The sequence below is a fragment of the Numida meleagris genome, chromosome 14 (genome assembly GCF_002078875.1).
Source record: "Numida meleagris isolate 19003 breed g44 Domestic line chromosome 14, NumMel1.0, whole genome shotgun sequence".
Classification (NCBI taxonomy): domain Eukaryota; kingdom Metazoa; phylum Chordata; class Aves; order Galliformes; family Numididae; genus Numida; species Numida meleagris.
In genome coordinates this window covers 2465199-2490591 of record NC_034422.1, presented here as the reverse complement: position 1 = coordinate 2490591, position 25393 = coordinate 2465199, and the positions used below count along the sequence as shown (strand labels likewise).

The 25393-nt window shown below is 40.3% G+C and overlaps 1 protein-coding gene across 5 annotated transcripts in view; it reads right to left on the bottom strand.

The window, feature by feature from the left end:
- GALNT9 (polypeptide N-acetylgalactosaminyltransferase 9) overlaps positions 1–25393 on the bottom strand; it is a 375903-nt gene that overhangs the window by 117287 nt on the left and 233223 nt on the right. Inside the window, exon 2 of one of the 5 annotated variants that reach the window (XM_021412963.1) lies at positions 9565–9719. The exons of 3 other annotated variants lie outside the window; for them this stretch is intronic. Coding sequence is in view for 1 of the 2 variants with exons in the window: in XM_021412959.1 (XP_021268634.1) it covers positions 9565–9805 (241 nt within the window). In the remaining variant the exon portion in view is untranslated. Of the gene's footprint in view, positions 1–9564; positions 9832–25393 lie in introns of those variants that run through there. One more of the 5 variants, XM_021412959.1, reaches the window with a different exon arrangement.

Genomic DNA, 25393 nt, shown 5'->3' with positions numbered 1-25393 from the left:
GGGAACTATACCAAAGGGACTCCTTCAGAAAATAGAAACTTGTACATATAACTCCACTGGATATGAGGCATTATAAAAGCCACTTCCGTTCCAGAATTAATTTCCTGTTGGATGAAAATGCATTGAGCCAGATGGATCTATTTCAGGAGGAGGATCAGGCTGGCACAGGTTTAAAATCAAAGATTATTGCTTTTGTATATTCAAAGCTGGAGTAGCTGAGAGCACAGTGTTCTGTGCAGGTGCTAACATGTTCAGGCCTATGGTATCCCAGGAGTATTCCAGAAGGATATATCCCAGGAAGAAGTTTGCCAAATATTACGGAAATACGGGAATTTTTTTATGAGTACCTACAAATCTTTTCACTTCTTCCTACAACAGTAAGAGTGAATAAACAAAAGATATTCAACAAGCACTGAGATGCAATCACTAGTGATTTTTTTTTTTCAATGTAGAAGTTTGTTTAAATGTGGGAGAAAAGAAACATGGAAGCAGGCTTCAGTGGAGTATTGGGCTGTCCATGTCCCTGTGATGGCACTGAAAGTCAGAAGCCCAAATCCACAAGCCTGGATTCAGAGGATTCTCCACGTGACACAGATTATATAACAGAGCCTCCCAAACCAATCAGCCATCCATTTTATTTCCGAGCCAAACCTACAAACTGCATGTGTAAATTTTGTGTCAACTATTTCAGCAGTTGGGCAGCTTAGTACCAGGTTATTTAATAGCTTGAACACAGTCAGCTCTCTCTTACCTTATACTCCACCCCCATCTGTTCCATGGAGCCGCCTGCAACCTATCATCATCTTTTAGGATTAACAGCAGAGTCTGCTTTTCCTATTAGAGGTGTGAACAGTACCTAGTCCCTGCCCAGCACCTCTGGTACACTGTTTGTAATACAAACAATGTGGGAATGTGGCTAGCCAACACCAGCAAAGGTATCAAAATCATTTTCACCTGCAGGTCTATGCTTGTGGTAGTCACCAGTGGGATTCAGGTTCTCTGCAGATGCAAAATTATGCAGCTATCCGTAGCCCTATTATATATACAGCTGGATGGCAAGAAATCTGCCCCACAAGGAATCCTAAAGAAGAGTAACCTTTAGGTTATACAATGCTATTTCAGTTGGTGATATTTTTAGTCTTATCGCTGGCTTCAGTTCAGCATACACAGGAAAGAATGCCACCAATCTTTTCTACAACACAAAGCTTGCTTGAAAATGAGTTAATGTAACAAAAATACATCTTTATTTACAAAACCTTCACAACCCAGAGGCATTCAAGAGCTGCGAAAAAAAAATAAATTCAATTTCTAAAAGGACAGTGCAGCCCCACTGCCAAATAAAATACAAAATCAGTGTAAAGAGTCCAAATGAAAAACAACCAATTAACCCTGTCACCTCACCAAGAATGCCACAGAGACAAAACGAGAAGCAAACTTCTCCAGTATTGCAGGAGAAGGCTTTCCAGCTGTCACTGTGGATACCTTCCAAAGAAAAATGAGCTCCTGTGCAACCAACCCACTTTTGCTTTGGCATCTCAGTACCTTGGCTAGGATGCTAGTTTGGGCTGTGGGAAATAGGAATTAGAGACTCTGTGTAATTTTACACAAACTTCAGTTTTTGACACAGCCCCAAGCGCCTTAAGCATCACTCCTTCAGTGCCATCCTCTGGGGTCTGAGGTGAGAGCTTGCATACAGTGGTCCCTGAGGAATGGGACCACAGGAGCACACACAGTAGCTGATGAGTGGGAAATTGTGTCCAGCAGCGTATGTGATGGGCAGGGTGTGAGAAGAGGATTCACCTTTACTCCATGGTAGGTAGATGGTACTGTGCAGTGCTGTGGAAACAGCTCAATCAATTTCCAAACAGAGCCCACTCAGATACGAGGGGCCAGACAGCCACAATAAGGCTGCTTATCTGACCTCCTGGTCTGTGTGCTGGTTTTTGCAAAATGCAAACTGGGGCCAAACAGCACGAACAGAGAAACAAAGATTCCAGCAGCAAGGTTCAGAGGCAGAAAGACAAAGTTCATCAGACCTGTACTAAAATGGGAATCACTTCAAAACCTTCATGGAAGAAAGATCCTGTTCTCATCAATAATAAAATAATACAGGGACACAGCAGGAAGTCATCCTTTATACGCAGACTTCATCGTAACTAACCAATAAAGTTCATCCTGTGGCAGAAATACCTTTATTTGGCCAAATTCGCTAATGGAGTTACTATGCTTCTAACTACTGGCAGCCCTGATGCTTCTGGATCAAAAGCACGGGTGAATTTGGGTAACTGACTGCAGGAGAGTAACTGCATGAGTGAACTGAGTAGCACTGGGTTCACAGCTGCAGGCACAAAAGCTATTTGAGCATGTGATGCCATCCAACCAGTGATACCTGTCAGTGTCCACACAACACAGCTGACAGCAGAACAGGGGATGGCAGAATCTGTGATTTGCTTAGAAAACAGTATTGGGTTTTATACCTTACTGGATTAAAATGAGCACAACTGCTGGCTGTATTACTGATGCATTTTTTTTCAGGAACAAAACTCAGCAACTCTCTGATGATTCCACAGAGACCAGCCTACAAGAGAAAACCCCTCACAGATATCTCTGCATAGTCTGACACAGCCCAGCATGAACCTGTGTAGGTAGCACTTGCATTCCATATTATCTGAATATTTGAAGAATTTCACAGAAGAGAAAGACCTGGAAGGATCCATTTTCTTCCCTGATCAGTTTATCAGACATAAAAGCCTAGCTGGGAGAGCTTTCATGCTGCATGTACCGGTGATTCAAATGTGACTCCAGCAAACCTGGTTTGAGTCATCCCTTATAAAGTGTGTGGCTCTTACAATGGTGAGCACTGATTCTCATGAGTACTCCAGCAAAGACAACTGGATTGCCTGTACAAGGAACTCTGAAACATAAGCAAAAGGTAGATAATTAAGTTCCACAGCTGCTTTTTCCTACATAGGCTCAGATCTCCTCCACTCCCTCCTGCTGCAGCTAACTGAAGAGGGAATGTTGGTAGTTTGCACAGCCAAAGAATTTTCTTGCTAGAGTGGAGTCGGGTGACACAGACAGAACAAAGGCTTTCCACTAGCACCTTCCTTCTCACAGGCATGCTTTAGGCTTGCAGAGAGGAAAGAGGTGTCAGGGAGCTGTGGGATGATAGCATGGCTTATCCCAGTGCTATGCTATTTTGCAGTGGGTATTCAATCCAAGGGAGACACTGGCATTGCAGCAGGCTCCTACACATCTACTCTAACATTTAACCCTAGAGGATAAGGTAGAAGCAAATTCTCTAAAGAATCCTAGAGGCTCAACCTGCTCCTTCATATTTTGGGCATCTTTCATTCACTGAGTTCAGTTATTTAGATATGATTTCCAAATGATACGATGAAATAGATAGTTCTCCAGCTCTCTGGTACCAATACCTCTGCCTCACAGACCCATTTTTTTAAGTAGCAATGCTTACAGAAGCTGTTTCAAAAATCTCTTTCTTTTTTTTTCCATTTAGTTTTCTTAATAATTACCCATTCTCTCTGACTGACATGCAAATCACAGCTCAAATATTAGAAGTATAAATCAGACCAGTGGCAAATGAAAGGGCTTCTAGAAAAAGGCTCCACAGGAGGTGGTTAAAGGCTTAAATTCCTCAGAAATCTATATTCTCATCTTTGCTACAGCTGTTCTGCTCATTTCCTTAGACATCTCTCTTAACCCCTTGAGAAAACTGTCCATACTGCTCATGATGACAAAGCAGAATCAGGTCTATCTCTCCCACAGCTACCCTTGGACTCTCCTCCAAAGCCAGGAATGAAGGACGTACTTGAAGAACAACATGTATTAGGTCTTTTGCCATTTGTCAGAGATTCTCCAAGCAGGGCCTTTTCTCCTGCAGTGTTTCCCTCAGGACTCCACTTGCTGAGGATACAAATTCACGACCTCAGGCTCATCCTTGTCTTGACAACAGATGCATAGAATTATTCAGAAACAAAAGGGTCTGAGAAATGCAGTAGGAGGGGTAGGAAGCTTGTGTGAGAGCTCCTCTGGATGGATGATCCATTGGATTTCTCATAAAAAGTGCTGCTGCATTTTTTTTTCATGTATGCCAAGGAAAAAAAAGCCATTTTGCCATAAAACATGTTTTGCCTCTATTCATGTGACTTTCAGATATTCATACACATTTGCATGGCACTACAGCTATAGGTTTTAGGAAAACCAGAGAGATGTCTTCTACACATCATATTAAGACTCTGTGATTGTAGCTCCATGCTCTCAGGAGATGACTTTGGGTCAGTGGGGGGTTCTCTGGTTTTCATTCTCAAAAGCTGAAATTCTCTCATTTCAGAGGACAGTTTTGATCAATAGAATTACAACCAAGTCGGAAGCTGCTCAGCTGTCATTGACTTTCTTCCTTCCTGTTATCCAGAACATTGCACAATCTTTTTTCTTCTTTTCCCCCTTTTGGTTTGTTAGTTTAAAATAAGTAAAGGAAATGATTCTCAAGTGAAACCCCACAAATAATAACAATAACAAAAAAGTGTGCCAAGTACACTGAGCAAGGAGAGACTGAGTACCCATTAGTAAGGTTAGAGAGGGGCATTAATAAAAGAAAGATTTGTTAAACATGACTCATTTCTTTTCCTTCCTTTCATAAATCTTATTATTTCCTTGGAGAACAGCCATGCACTCAGTGCCTGGAACTGCATTTTTAAATGATGCTCTTGGTTTAGCTACTACCTGCCCTTACTTACTTTAAGAAAACAAATGACAAATACTCAAAAACAGCCCCACCTCCCCTATTAAGGCTTTTAAGTTAAGCCAGGTTTTCTAATCCTGTGAAAATGTCTCTTGTTTCTATATGTGCAGCAACTATACTGCAGTTCTTGACTACAAAAGTGACAGCCCCATAGTTGCTTTTCCAACTCCAGCTACATCTACAAAGAAATAGAAAGAAACTGAACAAGAATGTCTTGAATGACTTCTAAATGGCAACAAAACCACCATATCAGCCAAAGATCTTCCTTCCACACCTGTAAACACTGTTTTTATCTGATGTATTACAAGTGATTATTCCACACAAACAAGTGTGGAAATAACTATGTGTAAATTTTGTCAGATGCATGTTAGCAGTGGATCATAATCAAATTAAGCACTTACGAGAACTTGTGCGTGGGTAAGAGAAGGTGTCCTTTCATTAATGCAAGGTTGGCAGTCACACTTCATCTATCCCCAAGCATACATGGCTTTCCCTCTCTTTTCAGCAAAGGAATTACTCTTCAGCTGCAAGTAGTCAGTTATAAATGCTTCTTTTTGAGAAATCTGATGTGGACATTTGCATGATTCAACTGCAGCCAGTTCCCAGCTCTTACTTTTAATACAGAAATCTGGAACCATTTTCAACCAGCCTCAAGCCTGTGAAGGGTAAATAGTCTTTTTAAAAATACTACTGTACCTTTTAAGTATGCAGATTGCCAGGCTGAATTTTAAATGCAATCACTTTGCTTCCAGTACACTCTAAAAATCAGGAGTCAGTCTTGTTGAATGAGTCCTCCATACCTAGGACCTGCTACTTCCATCATTTTAAGCCTGTATGCTGCAATTACGTGAATTGTCCACTTTTTTTTTCTCAGCCCCCTCAATGAAATGCATATGCAATATAAAACCCATTTATCTAACTGGAAATTGCTGTTGTATTTAATCTTCCTAAAGAGAGCAAAATCAAATTATGGTGTGTAAAGAATGGTAATCTGTGAAATTCAAGGGAATACTCCAAACATATTCCTCCACATCTGCAACAGAACAGGTTGAAGAGGTCTAATGTAGAAGACGTGGGTAGGAAGACATGATGTGAGCATACATAATGAGAAGATGAAAACTCTCTTAATCTTTGCAGATTGAACGAAATTTAATTACATGCTATATTGATTGTTGTGGATTACTGGAAAGAGACAGTGAAAAGGGAAAAAGGCAATTACAGTGAAATTGTAGTCTGACCCTTCAATTGCTTTTGGCATGAAAGGTTACGATGTAGTTGGAGCATCAAAAATTCTTTATCTTCTATGATAAATCATTAGCAACAGACTTAGATGCAAAAACGGTTAGGGGAAAAAACAGCCAATTAAATCTTGTTGGATTTTTTTCCCCCAAGCAAAATAAATAAATAAATAAATAAATAAATAAATAAAGGCAAAGGAACAAAATACCAAAGTGTCATGTCATTTCAAGAATTATTACTAAGTCTACCTGGCTTTAGTTCTCTGTTGACTGACAATATATGACACTCATCAGTAGAAATTACATAGAAAAAAATTAAAAATACATGGATTGAAGAACTACAGCTAGAATACCTCGTTTTTTCAAAATGGATGTTATATCCAAAGTCAAACATAAAGTTTGACCAAGCAAATTCCAGACGCATTTCACTGCTTTCCTTTCCCATTGCTCGCTCCAGTCATTTACTTCCACCAAACAGCAACAGCTGAGCACAAACAAGGCTTTCATAATATGATTTTTTTTTTTTTTAAGTTAATGGAAAACCAAAGCATGAGCCAACTGAAAACTATTGTTTGAGTGTACGTCTGCATGGCTCTGCAGGGATTCACAGCAATTCCTATTCACTCCCATTCTACAAATTCTTGTTCTGCCAAAGATAATTGCAAGGACCAGCTTTCTACTTGCTTTTGTACATGGTCCTCTGTGTTCTACACACACACCTCCACAGGCATTGTATGCACAGTTTTTACTCAGTTTATGCAGACTGCGAAGTTAATGAGTTCTCTAGTGATCAGTTTCGGGTTGCTTCCTGATGCTCTTTCAGCATTACTGCTTGTGCTCATTTTTCCTTGCAGAAAAGTGCACTTTCAAATGATGTTTCTTTGACTCCATGAAAGCAAGTAAGCAAGACAGAAACAAAATTCTGTATTGTTGCATCTGCAGGGCTGGCCTCTCACAGAAGTGTTTTTCTATTATATTGGAACTTCAACAGAGTCTCTGGAAAATCCAGGTAAGGTCTTACCAGTTTAGGATTTAGACAAATAGAAGAAAACAATTAAATGAACACTAAGACCTGATTACCAAAAATGGAGGATACTTAATATTTGGCTGCACATTTGCTGACCTCAAAACAGAAAGAATGAAGAGTAAAAAAAATGGAATTGTGATCTGGACAGACCTATCATAACAAAATCACTGGACTTGACTCAAACTCGTGGTGCTTGCAGGAGTTCCTCGTGAGTACACAAGGAATTCGTATTCCTTATGAATAAAATCTGCCTATCCATATCTGTCTCCCCCAATAAAAGTTTCTTTGACCCACTCATTAAGAAGTAACATTCAAGAAGGCATCAGATGGCTCTCTAACTTGCAAGGAAGTACTGTACAAGATAACATCTGAGAAACCCTGCTCGACACTGAGCTGAAACGGCACAGCTCTAAGCATTTGTGTAACACCAGGTTTCAGTAAGACACAGTACAGTACTGTCACAGACAGACTCCCTTGAATTTCAATGCTTCCAGAGCAGCATTATGCCCATTAAATAATGAGTCATGGTATTACAAATCAACACCAAGGAGCTAAACCCAAACACAGATGCTTAATCCTGATTTCACTTACATTGATGCAACTCTGATGATTTCAGTGGACTATCTGCTAATTTTAAGGAATTTGGGGAGATGTTACCATCAGATGGAAAAATAAATAATTAAATAAAAGATGAAACTGAGAAAGTACCTTTTCACAGTGATGACCAAATAGTTCATCTGCATTAATAAATTGCTGTGTAAAAAACAAAAACCACATCAGAGGGAGACTGAAGGGAAATGGACAGGAAATCTGAACAGCTCAGCTTGTTTAACTTTCTGTATTTTTCTGTGCAAGAACTTTCAAGAAAAAGAAACTGCCTACAGTGTTTATTATAACCTGAAGGAGCAACGTAACATTTTAATTAAAGTAATTGTACTTTGAATTTCCTTATCCAATAAACAAGATTAAAGACAAAAAAGAAAAAAGGCACCAAAACAGAGAGATAGCTTACGGAGAACTTCCTGTTTACTCTGAAGCCACAGTCATTACAAGCAATGATGCCTGCCTAGAACATAATGGACTCCTGCTGATCCTCCAGGGGATGCTATGTTGAGATGAACCCAGAGCTGGTAAAATCCTACCTAAAATCTCGCTAGTGTACACCACCAAGAACAAAATAACTCAGAGGAAAAATAAATCGTTCAGTTGAGCTGTGATGGATATATTTAATTTGGGAGGAGGATTTCCCTCTTAAATCTTACATTCTTCAAAACTTCTCCAAATTATCATTAGAAAATACAGCTGCTGACTCCTTCTGTTGATTCTGTTCCTCTAATGCATGAACGCATACTTTTGTGACTAGCACCCACCACTCCACATTCCTGTTCTCTCTTCTCTTTTTATACATGTGAATGTGCATGTGAAAGTGTAAGAGGATGCCTGTTCTGTAACAGTCACTGACATAAACGATGTGTTACTGTAACCATCTAACTTACTTGGATTTACAGGGTCATTCATTCAGAAAGTAGTAACAGTATATATACTTTACACTAATCCTCCTATTTGTCTGCATTTTGAGACTGCAGTAGCCTTTGTTAAATCAATATTATGAGTAAGATTTTCAGAAGCAGCCTAGAAGCACATTTGGTATCGTTAAAAATATTTACACTGCAAGTTTTATTTGGTGCTCAACACTGAATGTTACATTCGTATTAAAATGTCTTGTAAAAGTTTGCTCCTCCAGCTTCTTGTAGAAAGCATGGATGTATTTAATCACCTACTTATTTCTTTGATGTTTCACATTTAGAACTTTACGAATCTATGCAAATACAAACACGCTTCTTTGAAAGAATTAGTTTCTATATGAAACGTTATTTGTCCCTTGGCAACTGGTATGGCTTAGCCTGTTCTAACTACCATGGAAGGGTACTTTGCTTAGCTAACAAGATTTTTCAAGGCTAGCGAATTAAAACTGAATGTAACAAAAGGAATTAGTGGATGCTTCCTTTCCTCACCAAAGATAGTATTAAATTTAAATGGCAAAGTCATTAAAGAAACATATGGGAGCAATGCTTAAAATGACTACTAAAAGTACACAGCATAAGAACTCGGTAGAGTGCTTTTTAAGTAATTTGGAGACCAAACATGCAACTTCCAGCTAAAAACTTGAAGTGTATCTGCCATAAAAACACATACCCACACAGAGTTAATATATTCAGGGAAACTGTAAAACACGGTACAGTTTATCGGCACTTCCATCGATCCTTACACCCATGAACTCTGCAGCCTCCTTAACTTTCTATTTCAAAAGTCCTGACTTCGACTCAAGAGTTTGAGGGGCTGCCTTCACACACCCCTCCAACAAACCCCTGCAGCTACCACTTTCCCTGCATCTTTGGCTGCAGGGCAGTGCTTTGGTGCAGAGTTTCCCTCCCCAGCAAGCAGGCACTTTGAGTTCTTTTCCCAGCCTATAGCACCCTCCTAGGAGAGCTGGTCACCACGGGACCAGCACTGCGCTCCCCCCCAGCCCTCCGTACCATTTAGCTGGTTGTAGACCACTTCCTCCAGGTGGTCCAGGCGCTGCAGGATGGACTCCCTGTCAGCCAGGCTGCCCACCTTGGCTCCTCGGCTCCTGACACGGCGGTCCGCGCTCCGGACAATCTGCACCAGCTCCTGGGAACGATCCTGGATCCTGCAGTAGACGGAGAAGAGGATGATCCCCACGAAGACCAAGATGTTGACCGTCAACAAAGTTTTGATTTTCCGTGCCACCGCCATGGGAGCCGCGGGCGCTGGGGGCACATCAAGGCGCGGCGGCCTCGCGGCCACCCGGCGCCGGGGCGCGGCGGGGCGCGGATGTGAGCGGAGCTGTCCTTCAGCACCACCGCGCCTCTCCCCGCCCGCCGGCGCCCGCCTTCGCCCCGCGGGGCCCGCGCGGCGTTGGGCTGGGCGGCATCGGGGGCGCCGCGGAGCCGTTGCTGGCTGCCCGCTGCCGAGCCGCCGCCTCCTCTCCTCTCCTCTTCTCTCTTCTCCTCCGCCGGCGGCTCCCGCTCGCCCGCCCTCGCTCTCCGCCGCCCCAAACGCAGAGCGCCGGTGCGGAGTGACGTGCTCCGGGGGATCTCATCTACATGCACACGGTGGAGCCGCCGTGCCGTGGCCGCGCCGCCCCGCCTTGCCCGCTGCTCCCCCGCCGCTGGCTTTCCGCGCGATGGATGGGTGAGTGAGCCACGGGCGCTGCGTGGTTTTCTCCACCAGTGGCCATTTTCTTTGTGCTGTCCACCTAAAGGGCTAGTATCCAACCCAAGCATCACTACAGGCAGCTCCTGGGAAAGTACAGGACCAAGTCTTCTTTTGCCTATGGCTGCACCCCCGTAGTTTAGATGACGACCCACCTGTCTCGTGGCTGGAAATGAACTGAATCAAGCTGACATGCTTCCAGCAAGAGGGAGAGCTGCTAATGCACTCAGCTCCATGGGTTTCCCAGCAGCCTAAGTGCAACCTTGGCTTGTGATCCTACCTGGAAGCGAAGTGTCTGGGACCACTTCCACATGCAAAAGAAGTTCTTGCCAATCATAAAGAAGTGGAGAAAAGTAGCCTAGGCCCTTACCGTTAAACACACGTACAGCAACTGAGGAAGAACTATCCAGATCACTTAGCTTGGCACCTGTGGTCACAAGGTAGTTGAGCCCTTTCAAACTGGCAGCTTTTGCATTCACGCTCACAGTGGTCCTCCTTGTACACCATCCCACTTAGAGTATCCGCAGCAACATTTCTCACAAGTAGCTATGTCTCTATGAAGGTCTGTACAGGATGGTTACTTTCTACAGTTCTGTACTCTTCAATACACTGAAGTCTCCGTATCTAAATGCAAGGTCAGACATTCTTTCCCCGAAGCCGTACTAAAACTCAGTCAGCTCAGCAGAAGTAGTAGAAGTAGCAGAACCTGCAATTTTCTACTGTTTTGATAATTGTAATACTACTCTTATTGCGAGTATGTCATAGCATTACACTTTCCTGGAAAATACCAATTTGAATACTTATTGTACTAATGCTTAAGTGCAGCTTGTTAGGTACCTCCACAGCATTTAATATATTATAGCAACACCTGCTGGTCTTGATATGGTTAAGAGTCTGTTAGCTCAGTTTTAGATTATAAAAGTTCACAAGCTGCCCAGAAGAATTCGGTTTGGATTCCAACTCATCTGCTCGTAGTTCATCCCAAGAGCTGAAAAGCACTTTCCACTATCACAAAGAGTTTACAGGTTGATGTTTTCTTTCACATCACTGCAGTTTTAAGTGGGCTCTTTCAAAGACAGAATTTTATTTCTGATGTGACTTGAGTCAAAGTTCTTTTTCACTAAGCAAATGTTTTTAAATGGTCACTTAAAATAGCCTACAGCATATACAGAAGTACACGCGAATATACTTACATGGCTGCAAGCTTACCTAACGCCATTCAAATAATTGCTAGCTCTTATAGATCTCCGCTCATTCAAGGAGCTCAAAGCAATTTACAAACAACATACTATTAGAGCTGACTGAAGGATGGCAGTAGTGTTTTGGAAAACTTTCAAGTTCAGAAAACATGTTTTCTTTTTGCATTGGAACAAAGCCAAAAAGCTTTGAAATATTCTCACAGAGATAGCATTGAGCTGAAACCATTGTTACCTGCTCATAAGGGTCAGTTTCCAATTTTTCCTCAGAAAGGCCCTTACTGCCAGAAGATAAATAGATCAAAATCATTATATGCAACATCTGGGTTTCAATGAAAATGCTTTTGTTGAAAAGATACTCATTAGCTCTGATTGCTGACCCATCTTACAAATGGGAAACATGGAAAGGCACTGGTAACTTGCCCCAAATCAATGCAACAAGCCAGAGGCAAATCTGAGATCCCATTCCGAATTGCAAATCCAGCTCTCTCTCTCCACTAGGCTATTATTCTCTCTCATTGATTTTTACTCCTACTCGTCTCCATAGGGCTCATGTTTTCACTCATACCAACCAAGATGAATAGGAATCTGCTAGAAAGAAACACCAAGACAGTATGTATTTGAATGACAGTCTATACTTGATCATACTCTGTTATCACTGTCCTCAGTCAAAATACGCATCTGGATGAAGAACAGCTGGCTGATGTTAAGTAGCCAGAGGTAAAGATTCTGAAACAAAACAAAACATTCTAAAAAAGCTATCTGACAGAGGCTTCTCCCCTCACTAGTAAAGATGGTCTATTGCCTTGGGGCACTCCTGAGCTGTTACTGGACTGTCAAGTAGTTAAAGCTAATAATCAATGATAACAGCAGAAAAACAACCGCCACCACCTTGCTATTGTCTCTCTCACTCTCTGAAACTCTGCTTGCTCTTCTAGAATGCTGATCTTGCAACAGTTATCTTTGCTTCTGTTGACCCTCGATTACTGCAATACATGCCAGCTTGGCATGAAGATGTTTGTATAGAGGGAAACCAATTGCTTCTGCATTTACAGTCCTGCTGTGCTTAGCTCCTGAGGTCAGAGACAGTAAATTTCACTGTAAATAATAAAGAACTAAAAGATTTTGAAAAGAACCTTTAGTAAAGCATCAGTCTTGCAGCTGTAGTCTTCTCTGCGGAGCACAGTATAGAACCAGTAACGGCAATATAACTCGACCCCAAATTCATTTAGAGCTAGGGAAGATCTTAACCTCAACAGGTACAGAGGAACTAGATTTCAATTCTTCCCCAAAAGTGGTCAGAAAAAGTTATTTAAGACAACCATGTCAGACTCTCCTGCAAAATACCTTATCTATAGCAGAACCTTTGGAATTACCATGCCTTCTGGTGTACAGTTCCAGGTGCGGTGGATATGTACTCAGATACTCAGAGTAATGGAATTTCAATTATTTTGAGATGTTTTCCATAGAATTTGATTTTTAGAGTCTCCAGAAGGAGATCAATGAAGGATATTACTTTTGGGTAGAAATAAACGAGAAAAGGGTGATTGAATGCTGGCTTAAAAGTTTCTGAATTTTAAAAAGCTTGGACTCAAAACAATAAAATATTAAAGTGAAAAAATCATAAAATCATTCACAATCACTTCTCCAAAAGGATACAACAAGACCGATTTACCATATCTAAAGAGAAATACCTTTCTGATCATTCTACTGCACGATGTGAGACTTGCAAAAACGAATAATATGAAGAAGAGAGACTTTGATGTTTAAAGTATTTGAACGCTAGCTTTAATGAGAAAATAAGGTAAAGAACAAAATATGATGCCAGTGATGATCTGTAACTACAGATTCCAGCTGTAGCTGTTCACGCACATTAGGAGAATGGTAGTTGATGCTAATGAAATCCCAAATGAACTTACAAGCCAATCACCTAGAGTTTTAATATAAACTAATATTTTATGTCTTAGGTAGTATTTATCTAGAAGAAAACAGTAATGAATACATTGGGAATCTAAAAACTGTTAAATTACCCAGACATACAGAACTGAGGCCCTCATTCTGCTGCAAAGAGGTATTGCTGCACATTGAATAACTGCAATAGTATTTGTGCAGTCTCCTCCTTGCATAGTTCCATCAGACTTTAGAAGAAGAGATTTGAAAATTCATGTTTGCAAAATCAAATGAGATGGCTTAAAATGTCCGCATATTTTTCAGAAACCATGTAGATACATATATTCTTTTAATTTTGGCAGTATGAGCCTCAACACCATTTCACTTAACTTATTACAGTTACACTGAAGTTTCCTAACAGGAATTTTGGGATGCTTCCTTCTAAAACTGCAGCAATTCCCACTTGCATGAGGCAGTTCTTTAAATGTACAGACTGTGCTGCGTTCTAGCCTCTGTAATGTGATAAGAAAATGCACTGCCCATATATTCATCATATAGTATTAAACTACAGATTTTACTTCGCAAAAAACATTGAAACACAGCACAATCACAGGCAGATCTGCTGCCTTCATGGACTTCACGCTTGTGATATTGTGTTGATGACCACAAAACACGCAGATAAAATTGAGCAATTATACAAACATGCATTAAAAATAAATAAATAAAAATCTGTCATTGTAAAAACAGAATATAAATAACTGCCAAGACTAAATTAAAATATTGAATCCACAGGCTTACATTTCACAAAGCTCTAATTTATAAACATTTTGATGAGAATGAGTTCAGCTCCTTCTTTTTCAAGTCCAACTGCACAGTCTTCCATGCATTTTATATTATCTCTTACCATAATTTCAGAATAAATTCTTGTTTGCTAAAAGAGAATTGTTGTTGTTCACCACAATCAAAGATTATTTGCCTGGTCTTAGATTTATCCCACATAAAACAGAAGAAATGCCTCAGGACCCTCTCTCTTCCACAAATGGCAAAGGCCCAGTCTGTCTATGGCTCCAAAAGGGAAGGTGGTGGGAACTTGCCTGACAGCCTCTGCACTAGGATTTTAGGCTGCAGAGTAATGTTTTTGGTAATCATCCTACCTTACTGTAAGGGATTTCAGAGATATTATGATAAAATAAAGATAGACACACTAGAAATAAGTCTGGGAAGTTTTCAAGGACAGCTTTTATGTTTATGAGAGTTCTAGTAAAGAAAATAAATGTGCAAGAGATATATAAATGTAATGTAATAACCAGTTATTACAGATGCAGTAATTGCCTCGTTATACTCCTTGAAATCCATCCTTGCTTTGTAAGATTTGCCAGAAATCTTACAAAAACCCACCTAAAGGCTACATTGTTTGCATTCTGAGACTTCTGCCTTTCATAGTGGCCAGTACTCTCTTTGGTTCCCTATGCTCCTTCTGCAGCAGTCACTGTCTCTGGCCTATACTATGTATAGCCTTTAAAGGAGTTACTGCTGTTTGATAATACTGTTTTATGAAAATGATTAATCAGTGGGAGTTTCTAATCTCAGAAACAAATCAATCTTTGACAGTTGACAGATACAGACTTCTATCCATGGTTCCTCCTTGGAACCCATTTGTCTCACTCCCAGCCTTACTCTAAATCAGTCAACATTACGCTAAGAGAATTTGCAGCCAGCTCTCCTAACTCTATTCTACCGAATATTATCTTAGGCAGAAAAAACTGTCCAGATCAAGTTATGTATTAAGGCATGTTTTTAATATAGCTGTATTTTTAGGTAAGGGTTTATTTACTGAAAGTACTGGCAAAAAGATGTGGGCTTTCATAGAATCATAGGATGGCTTGGGTTGGAAGGGACCTTAAAGATCATCGAGCTCCAACCCCCTGCCATGGGCAGGGCTGCCAGCCACTAGATCAGGCTGCCCAGGGCTCCATCCAACCTGATGGAACCTTGCTGCTCAGGTAACAGTTCTCCTGCTGAAAGTCACAGTTCTCCACTGGCTGGAAGGATATTGCTCCCTGTCTGATCCAGCTGAGATGTGAGAATATTTTCCTGCTGTACGTGTACTGAACTCAGTAGGGTACGTTTGTATTTGGTCATCATCATCACAGTCCCGTTCCTGCCATGAGAGGCAGGCTCATGGACTTCTGCAGACCTTCACTCAGGCTGATCCACATGTAGGAAAAGAACCTCATACAATATTCATTTACTTACTACTTGTCTGTGCCTTCATGCACATTATTAAGAGATGCATGGCCCTCCAGCAAAATCTTCGCAACAAAATTAAGAAACACAGCCAGTCATCATGTCAAAGTCATAAGAGATTGAATATTCTAAGCACAGCAGCACAGGGGTAAATTAGTATTGTTGCCATCTGACCCCAGAGCTGCACCCAATGCTGGCTTTAAACAATAAAAATAATGAGATTTTTAGATTCCATTTATTTTGAAACAACAACTGGCAGCTGGAAAAAAGAAAACATGTTTTGGCAAATAAAGTTGACACTGACATTCTGATACAGTGGCTTGTCACTGGGCAAATCTGAAGAATCACTGCTGCCTCTGATGTATTATGTTTTTCATAGGAACAATGCATGTGTGAGTAATAAAGAACATTTAGTTCAGTTTTTATCTGCCTTTGTCAGAGATGTTCAGTATACTTAAGAAGTCAAACAATTTCTAGCATTAAAGTCTTCAATGTATTTCTTAAAAATATAGTCTTTAAAAAAAAAAGTTGATGCATGGTGAACTTCTATCCTGAATACTATGTCACTGAGCACCCTTACCAGATGGAAGTAGGATGACAAGTCAAACTCATCTAGCAGAACTCAGTTTTCAAATACTTCCAGTAGAGGACAGAGTCTAATTTAACAGCATTGGAGGTGGGTTTTTTTTGAGGTTGTTGCTTTTTCCTATTCTAGACCACACAATTTCTCTAGTTTTCAGTTTCTCCATCTGAAAATTAGCGACAGCTTGCCATAAAAGAAGTGGCAGATTTGCTTTTATTAATCTTTATCTCATTTGATTTAGAGCCTGTACGCAGCTTAAAACCAACTGAAGTCCAAAACCAGAAAAATATGGAAACCCAGCAGATTTGTTACATGACATCAGAAGAGAAACACAGCGTGGGGAGCTGCAAGCAACGACACGTAGGCAGGACATGCATAGACACTCAGAACGCTTTAAGCTGTAGATGCTGGGAAGAAGATCTCTATTATTCATTAATTCTATGGAGAGCAGACAGATTAAGCATTTTTCCTCTTAATTAATCTTGCTGTGGGCTACAAAGTTGGAGAGCTTCATTTATTTATATATTTACTTATTTTAAGGAAAACGTGTTTCTCACCAAAAACCCTCCACAGTAAAATTGCAGCCTCAAAGCCTCTGGCCACACATTTCAGACTGCATATGTCTTTAATCACTACATTATGACATATAATTGTAGACACAGAACACTTACTGCTTTTTATACTAAACACAAGGAGATATTCTGTGTCTGTTTTTTCGTATTCCCAAGTAAAGACATTAACGCCAGCCCTAAAGGACAGATCACGTTCCACCTGTATAAAGAAAAAATGAAATGGAAAGGATCAAGCCTGTAGTTTTCTTTATGCTATTACTTATCATACATTGTACTCAACATGTGTCCAATTGTATCAGCTCAAAACATTTCAGGACATTAAATCCTTTAATGTCCATTGAGCTGCTTTTGATTTACCTAAACCAAAGATGAGCAACAAGCAGCGCAAGCTGCCCAGCACCAAGCAGTGCTCTTGTTGGTGCTGGTTATTCCCCTTTGTCACTCAGGCACACAACCCCTGGGAGGACATGCCTTGACCAAGCTCAGCAGGGACCTGCATCAGCTTAAAAATACAGGGGTTTCAGCTGCTGCTTAGCAGGGACGTTGCACTGAGCAAGCTTACTGCTTGTTAGCATGCTTTATTCGATACAATTAGTATGGTACCTTGCCAGAGTAAATACTAAGGGGTAATTTGGGTGATAGACAAAGGTTATTCAACTTTTGACAAAAAGGTTAGGGGAATTCTCTTGAAAACAGTAATTGTCTGTCAAATGAAATACTGCAACTTCCTGAACGCAGGAAAGAAGAAACCACAGCATGAATTGGATTAGGTCAAGAGGAAACTAGAAGTGGGTAGGTTAATGTAGAGGAATTTAATGAACTTACCGCTAGGAGCCTGGGGCACACTGGACAGAAAACAAAGGATAAAAGCGAGTGAATAAACCCTCAAATTAATCTGATGTGTCTCTAGCTAAAACAACTGAGGCTGTTTTTCTCCTTCTTAAGAACTTTAGTGGTCAGTACATGAGTAGGGAGTTTCTTTCTTAAAGCAAAGAAAGGCCACAGAGGATTTGGCACGGATTGCTTTCCTGTGAGAGCCGAAGTAAAGTGACAAAGCAGCATGGGAAGAATAAAATATCTCCAGAAGGGATAACATTTGCTACCATACAAAAACAGACCCTAAACTAATATATCTTCCCAAAGATTCAGAACCCATTATAAACACAGTATCATCATTGGCTAATTTGAGTTAATTGCTTGTCCAAGAAAGTAATCTGCAGGGTTGCTTTCATGAAATAATAGTTAGGAAACCTTCAGAATGGTCAAACCTGCTGCTAAGGTATCATTTCAAACATAGATGAGTTTGGGAACTGAGATTAAGAGAAGACTTACAATACAAACTGGTAAATTAAGCTGGCAGTAGGAGCAAAAAACAGCACTTAGAGAAACATGCCTTACTGGTAGTTTTAACTAGGTGCAAGCACAACTACTGATTACTATCAAATTCATTCTGTTGATTAATTCTGTGGTCTGTATCTTACATCACCCTTTTCCCCTGTGACATTTTCCCCAAATGTTTTTGTTCTCAGTGCTCAAATGGAACATTTCTCTAGTACGGCACCCTGATCTTGGCTGGGAGAGGGACGTGCTTCCATCTGACACATAACACATAATAATGGGCAGCAGTGATAAGAATAGCACATCTTTATAACATTCACTCTATGTATGACATAAATGAATACATCAGACTACTCTTAAAATAGCCCAGTCTAAAATTAGTTAAGAGAATACTGCCATGTAACATTGTAATACTACTGCAATTGGAAGAGCGGGATACAAAAACCTGATTTGGTGAGAAAAGCCCCTATCCTGAAAGTGTAAATTCATTGCCAGTAATTGTGCATAGCATCAGCATGAATTTAAACAAGAAAACAGAATAAGCAGTACTAAATCTGACCTTTCTCATGTAAAACCTTCATTTTAGAGAAAATCTCTATCACAGTTAGTGAGTCTACGCTCTTTCACACCCAACTAGTAATGTTTGTTTCATGCAGTTCTCTTTCTCCTCCATATTAATTTCCTTACTTTTTCTTTTTTACTTAATGTAATATTAATATTGATTATCACAAATAAATCCCAAGGTTCACATCTTTTTTAAAACATCTTTTGCACTGTAAATGGAGGTATGGCAGTTTCCAATAGTTCAGGACGTAGCACTCTGATGACATCCGTGGGAGAAGGACAATCTCTGAACACAGAGAGATTGCATCTCATCACACCAAAAATCTAAAAGTGCTCCAGCCCTTCAAGCAAGGCAACCAAAAGGATCTATTTCCTTTTCACATCAATTCAAGTTGAAGGAAGGATCATTGTGGAGACAGGACAAAACAGGAATTTTTCTCTTGCTATATGTTCCTCCGAGGGCACATGTTGGGTATAGAATTGGCACATAACAGAAATGCCAGCACAGTAGCTCTACTGCCATTTAGAATTAACCATCAAAATAATGAAGACAGTAGCATATTTGATATTTTCAAGCAGCACTGAAATTCCAGACAACAAACAGTTGAACTGGCTGCAAAAACCTGTGCAGACAATGCAAAACACTGACCTCAGATTTGCCAGATCTGGGGGCAAATTCACACTTTCCAAATTGAAAAAGAGAACAAAACTAAATTGTATGACTTCAGCCAATGCTATGGCTCTTTGAATTTTTCATTGCTCTTAAAAATAAGCACTAAAACACTTTCATTTTATTTTAATGAAAAGAAACAGAAAAGCCTGAACAATTATTTTTGGGTCTGGATATTTCTTTTCACCAGTTTCTCCATTTGGTCAATCAAAATAAATAAATAATTGTGTAGGTCACTCCAAAAGTGCTTCTAAAGGTCTTCTCCTAGAGTAATACCTCCTACTTTATTATGTTGGCTCATGACATCAGAGGCAGATGTTGGGGGTATGGCAGCAGAGGCTGAACCTTCCCATCAATATTCCCTTACATTTGGTTGCTGTGTGACAGACGGCAGCAGAGGGACACTCTGACAGAATGGGATCTGACACAGAAGTGTGTATGGAGCAGAAGTGCAACACTGAATTCCTCCATGCAGAAAAAATGGCACCCACAGATATTCATCAGCACTTAGTGAACATTTATGGAGACCAAGCAGTGGATGTGAGCACAGTGAGGTGGTGGTGGTGGTGCATTTCAGCAGTAGTGACAGCGACGTGAAAGACAAATCACATTCCAGAGAAGGCCATGCAGATTTTTACAAGCACAGCATGCAGGTTCTTGTTCATCACTGGCAAAAATGCATAGCTAATTGTGACAACTATGTTGAAAAATAGTGTTTTGTAGCTGAGAATTTTCTCTATCAAATAGTGTTATTGTGCTGTTTGTATCTGTTGTGTGTAGATTCATTTTTTTGTACATCTCCAGTCTCCCTACTGAAGTTTCCCCTTTTTAAATTTAATAGGAATCAGCACACTCCAAAATAACCCACTTTGATTTGGAACTTCATGAAAAAGATGCTTAAAAATCAATACATGTTTAGTGAGGGACATGAAGCTGTGTACTTCATGGCAGGCCAGGAACTGACCCATTTTTATCAACTCACTTGAAAAATAACTTTTTTGTTTGTATGTGTGTTCCATTATTCAGTAATATTTCCAAAAAATGTAATTACAGAAAATATTAATCTATTTCCCTAAAAGAAATGCATTGAACTGCTCAAAATATTAGAACATAGGGACATAATGTTATACAAAAATAGGAATCCTTGACAAAAGAGTAATGCTTTGAAAAGATAAAGGGAAGATCAATACGTTCCGTCTTTATAGACTCTCATCTTAAATTCTCCTGTAGTCTCAAGTCAAAGCCTACTTTTTTCTGTAGTCTAACAAAGGGTATTGGTGTTAGGAAATGTACAGTAGCTGTTTCTTTATGCTCCCTGATAACTTGTCATTTATAATCAGTGTGAAATTCAAAACAGCTTTTTCTTTACCTGCCTGAATCTCTTTGTAGAACAGCTCACAACTGGCTGCAGTATGGTTCCTTGTTTTCCTGCACGGAAAAGGTTCGATTGTTCCCAGAGTGGCTGTCTAAATGCACTGCCAACAACGGCCAGAGCAGACATCTGGGTGAACAATAAACATGCTTAGCTGATGTAAGGGGTACTGCCGTAATACACTGTACAGTAAACTTAAATACAAATTACATATTGAGCAGAAAAATATACCCAAAACTTCGGGTGAGGATGTAGGAAAACAGCCCCCATTCACCAAAACTGCTAATATTAGGCAAATATTTACCTTAGCTAAAGATCTGGCAATCAGTCCTGTACTGCATAACAGCAGTCTCTTCCTTATAAAAACAACAATTTTGTATTTGAAGAGGGGGGCAAGCAATGTAAGGTAACAAAACCTTAATGAACACAGTCCCTCGCTAAGAGTCAAAGCTGCAGAAGGAAGCTGCCCTTCAGAACACTATCCTCAGTTCTGCATGCTGGGACAAGGGGCTGAAGGAAGACAGAGATCTTCAAACAAGACCTCCTAATTCTGGGTCTTGACCTGCTGCCACCCAATGCAGACACCATGAGGCATGACTTGCAGAAGGTGCTGAGCCCTCACAGCTCTTCCCATGCAAGGGGAGGGCTGGCACATCGGCACCGAGGGCACGCCATCTCACAGCAAGCAGCTGAAAGCTGAGGCATCCAAACACAAAGGTCGTGCCTGGAGATTCAGCTTAGCAGCCTACCGTGTACTGCTACTGAAAGTTATGGAAGGGAAATGTAAAATAGCACTCTTCAGGGCAAGCGCAAACCACAGCTGCATAGCAATTCAAGAACAAAGCTGGTTATCTGTCTCAGAAGTACCTAGACGTGACAGCAATTGCTTGTATATAAAGAGACACTGTTTTCTTCCCTCTCCACCTAATTATCTGTATTTAAGATGTGTCTGTTTACAAGAAGTCATGCAAGATGGAAAAGGAAGTACAAAATCACACTCACTTCTTCCACAATGACTTAAATTACCTTCCCTGGAAACACAGAGTCTCTGAGACATTATTTGGTATCTTAGTCAAGAAAGCTTTATGAAGTCCTCCTGCAAGGTGCACTGTACTGCTGTTATTTCTGCCTGTAATCATTGCAAGCTTTTCCTCTGCGGTTGAATAGCACTGATATTCAGCACTGATCCATCTGTTTCTGAAGAAGGAAAAGAAAAGAGATGTTGGCCATTTGATGCATGCAGAACCTCGCAGCCAGGCACTGCGTGCTGTCCCTCACTGGTTCTGCAGACCATTTGCTCAAGAAAAAAGAATTCCCTTCAAACTTAGATGAACAGATTTCTTTTTGTTTCATGTGTCAACCTGAGGTTAACTAACAATTAGATCAATATGTACCAGTTAGTTTGCAGCATTCTACAAACACTGCACAAAAGACATGGGCTACTAAAGGGTGCAAATGATTCAAGTGAACACATTCTGTCTCCTAAAACAGCTGAATTTCTGGGAGTCCAGAATATCAAACAGCAGAATGTCTTTCAATTTAAAAAATGCAGTGAAACGTTATTTTCATTTCTAGGGAGAGTAAATCTGACTTTTAGACAGAACACATATGGTCATTTCAAATCTCTACTGAAGTTTCAGTGCTTATCCTGATCAAGCTTTTTCCTTGATCACGTTTGGAGAGAGAGAAGAATAAGGAGGATGTGAAACTCACACAGAAGTTCTTGGTTCCTTTGCAAGCCCCCAAACCCACAATTGCGACATTTGGGATAGCCAGAAGTCTGAAAATCCTCTTCTGTACTGGCTGTGATTACAAAATCTCAGCACTCTCCAGAAGTCCATGAAAGTAGAATGTGTTTTTTTCTAATCTGAAAGATCAGCCAAGGCTTTCTCTTGCTTGCTTCCATTAATTCCAGCTAAGGAAAGCTGTGTGTTTATACCATCCAGAGGGCAGGTAGTGAGCCTGGTACAGCACCTGAAGACTCATACTGTTTCTTTAGCAGAGGCTGTAAATCAGGCAGTTGCTTTATCCTGACATAATTACATTCATTATGTGCGTTAGAGCAGATAAAGAAGTAGCTGGCAGGATAACAGAGTAAATGATGCCCACAACCAGCCTTCAACTTGCAAGCACAAAAAAGGACCCTTGGAAACTCAAAAATCCACTAGATTAAAGCCTAAGTTTTTGATAAGGATGCAGATGAATACTTGGAAGAAATGCTACAAAGACAAAATGCTTTTGCTGCAGACAACAAAATGCTAAGAGGAATGAAATCCACTTCTTATCTTCCAATGCATTTTTTTTTGTCTGGATGCTATTAGCACAGCATTCCTCTCATCGTTTGTAAATGTCATTTAGAAATCCTTGCCCAATTGTTCTCTGCAGAGTAGACTGCAGGGTCCAGTCTTCCTCCTTTCAGCTTGTAGACTATACTCTGTGTTTAATCAAGATGTTGTATATTGTGTTTTTTCCATTTATGCTTCAGTGACTATGACTCGTCCTGCAGTGTAATGAACCAGATTGCCCACCAACTCCAATAAATTGCTGAATGTCTGATATGGGAAAGGCAAGGGATCACACTCTCAGTTTGAGAACTTGCACTTATTACCCTTCGTCAAGTCACCACCAATTCTGGCTGGATTAGAAAAGTGGGCTGATCCCTCTGAGACCCAGCAATATTCTCATGCACACATGGATTTCAGGCTGCCCTTAGCCTCCCACCTACAAGTGCAGCTTCTCAGTTTGCACTTCATTTTGGCCAAGAATATTGCAAACAACAACAGTTATTTACATAGATGAGATTATCACCTATGTTCAAACTCCTCTCAGAGGTGCTGAGGCAAACAGAAAGGGAAAGTTAGGGTTTGACACTACGCCAAGAACTACTTCTTGACCCAAAAGCTTCCTGCAGACAGGCCTAAAACACTTGCCGGTAATATCCATTAAGGGATGACTGGACATGGCTTCTCTCCGTGTCCAGTCATTCCCACCCAAATAAAAAGAACAAATGCTACCCCACCACAGCATCTGAACTGCAACCATTTGGAGATGGTGAATAAAGCTTGTGTGATGTAGACAGGACTCTGTGCTGCCTTCAACTGCTGCATGCAAGCTATCGAGAAACCTAGAGTACAGGTTAAACACTAGAAGAACTGTACCTCAGCCGTTTATATGAGTTGAATACATGTTTGTTGAACTTTGAAATTCCAACTGTCAAACATGCATTGGTTGCATCTGAGAACTCTGAAGTCAGAAAAAAGTCAAGAGCTACCACATTTCTTGGTGTACAAACTCTGGACCAAAAAAAAAAGCAGATGCTGAATGTTTACTTCTATTCGGAGCTTTACAGTGCACTTTTTTGTAGATATTTTAGTAGACAATATCCAATTCTGAAATGCTGCTTAGAATTTCTAAGGAGGAAACAGAACTCTCCCTGTTGAATTAATTAATTTCCTCTAATTCACACTATGCATGTCCTTTTTCAGTGCTTGCATTCAAAGGAAGAATGTCTTAAATAATGTCAGACTTGCTTTAGATTTGGCAGTGTGCTAACCGCTAGCTTGTTTTCCCATTCTTTAATGAATCTTTTGTTTTGTAATCACATCACACAAGGGCTATGACAAATACAACAGAAGAAAAAAGGAGAGAAGTAACAGAGTCCAATGCAGAAATCAAACAAAAGCGAGCTCCTACCTTATTACTGCCAGTCCAGAGCCAAAACAACAGAAAATCTCCTAAAGACTACCACTCATAACCTCCTCTGAACACAACAATATACCAGCACCTTCAGTATTGCTATCAGTACCATTTTTTTTTTTCCAGAGGAAGCAGTTGGGGACACAGGTTGTTCTCAAATGCCACGTGTACCATGCTCATTATGCATGTGGTAAGTGAGGTTAGGATCTCTTTCCATGCTGCAGTGAGCAGAGGTCCCAGCCAGCCACGTGGCTCTCTCACAGTGTGCTCTGCATCTGGTGGAACTTCAAAGTAAATAAGACTGCAGTCCAATGCAGAGAAGTATGCCATGTTTGCCAAAATATTAATGTGTGTTATGTTCCACTGTTAACTGAAAACATTTCCTAATCTATTGCCTAATTCAAACAAACAAAATTAGTATAATTGGAGAGCTGTGTTTACGAATACAAAATGTAAAAAGAGGCAGCACATATTGTCTTGTTGTCATTCCTATCAGGCAGCAATGTTCAGTTCTGCTCCTTGCAGCCTGAGCCTACTCATATAATGGATGGCAACATTTATCATAACAGCAGTGCAAAAGCATCAATTGCTTGATGAATTTATTTGTTCCTGCCCAGAAGTGAAGCTATGATTGGACCACTTTATAAACATCAAGCTGATGTAGACTCAGTTTGTCACTGTTGATTGTACTTAAAGGGGAAAAAAAAAGAGAGAAAAAAAAGAGACCATGATTGAGAGGCTGGAGATTGAGTGAAAAGACAAATCCTCCTGATTAGAAGAAAACAACCATTATTACGTTTACTTTTTTTATAAGTAAAAACACATTTAATACATCCCTGATCAACAGCTGCAGTACTAACTCCCTTCTCTGGAAGTTTTTTTCTTACAAAACCAAAGTATTCCTGGAGGTAGAAAGCCGTAAAGAAAGCATCAATCTCCCAAACCAAAATGACAAGGCCCTTGGGCTTAGCAAAGCCAAAACACAAACCACATCAAATTCT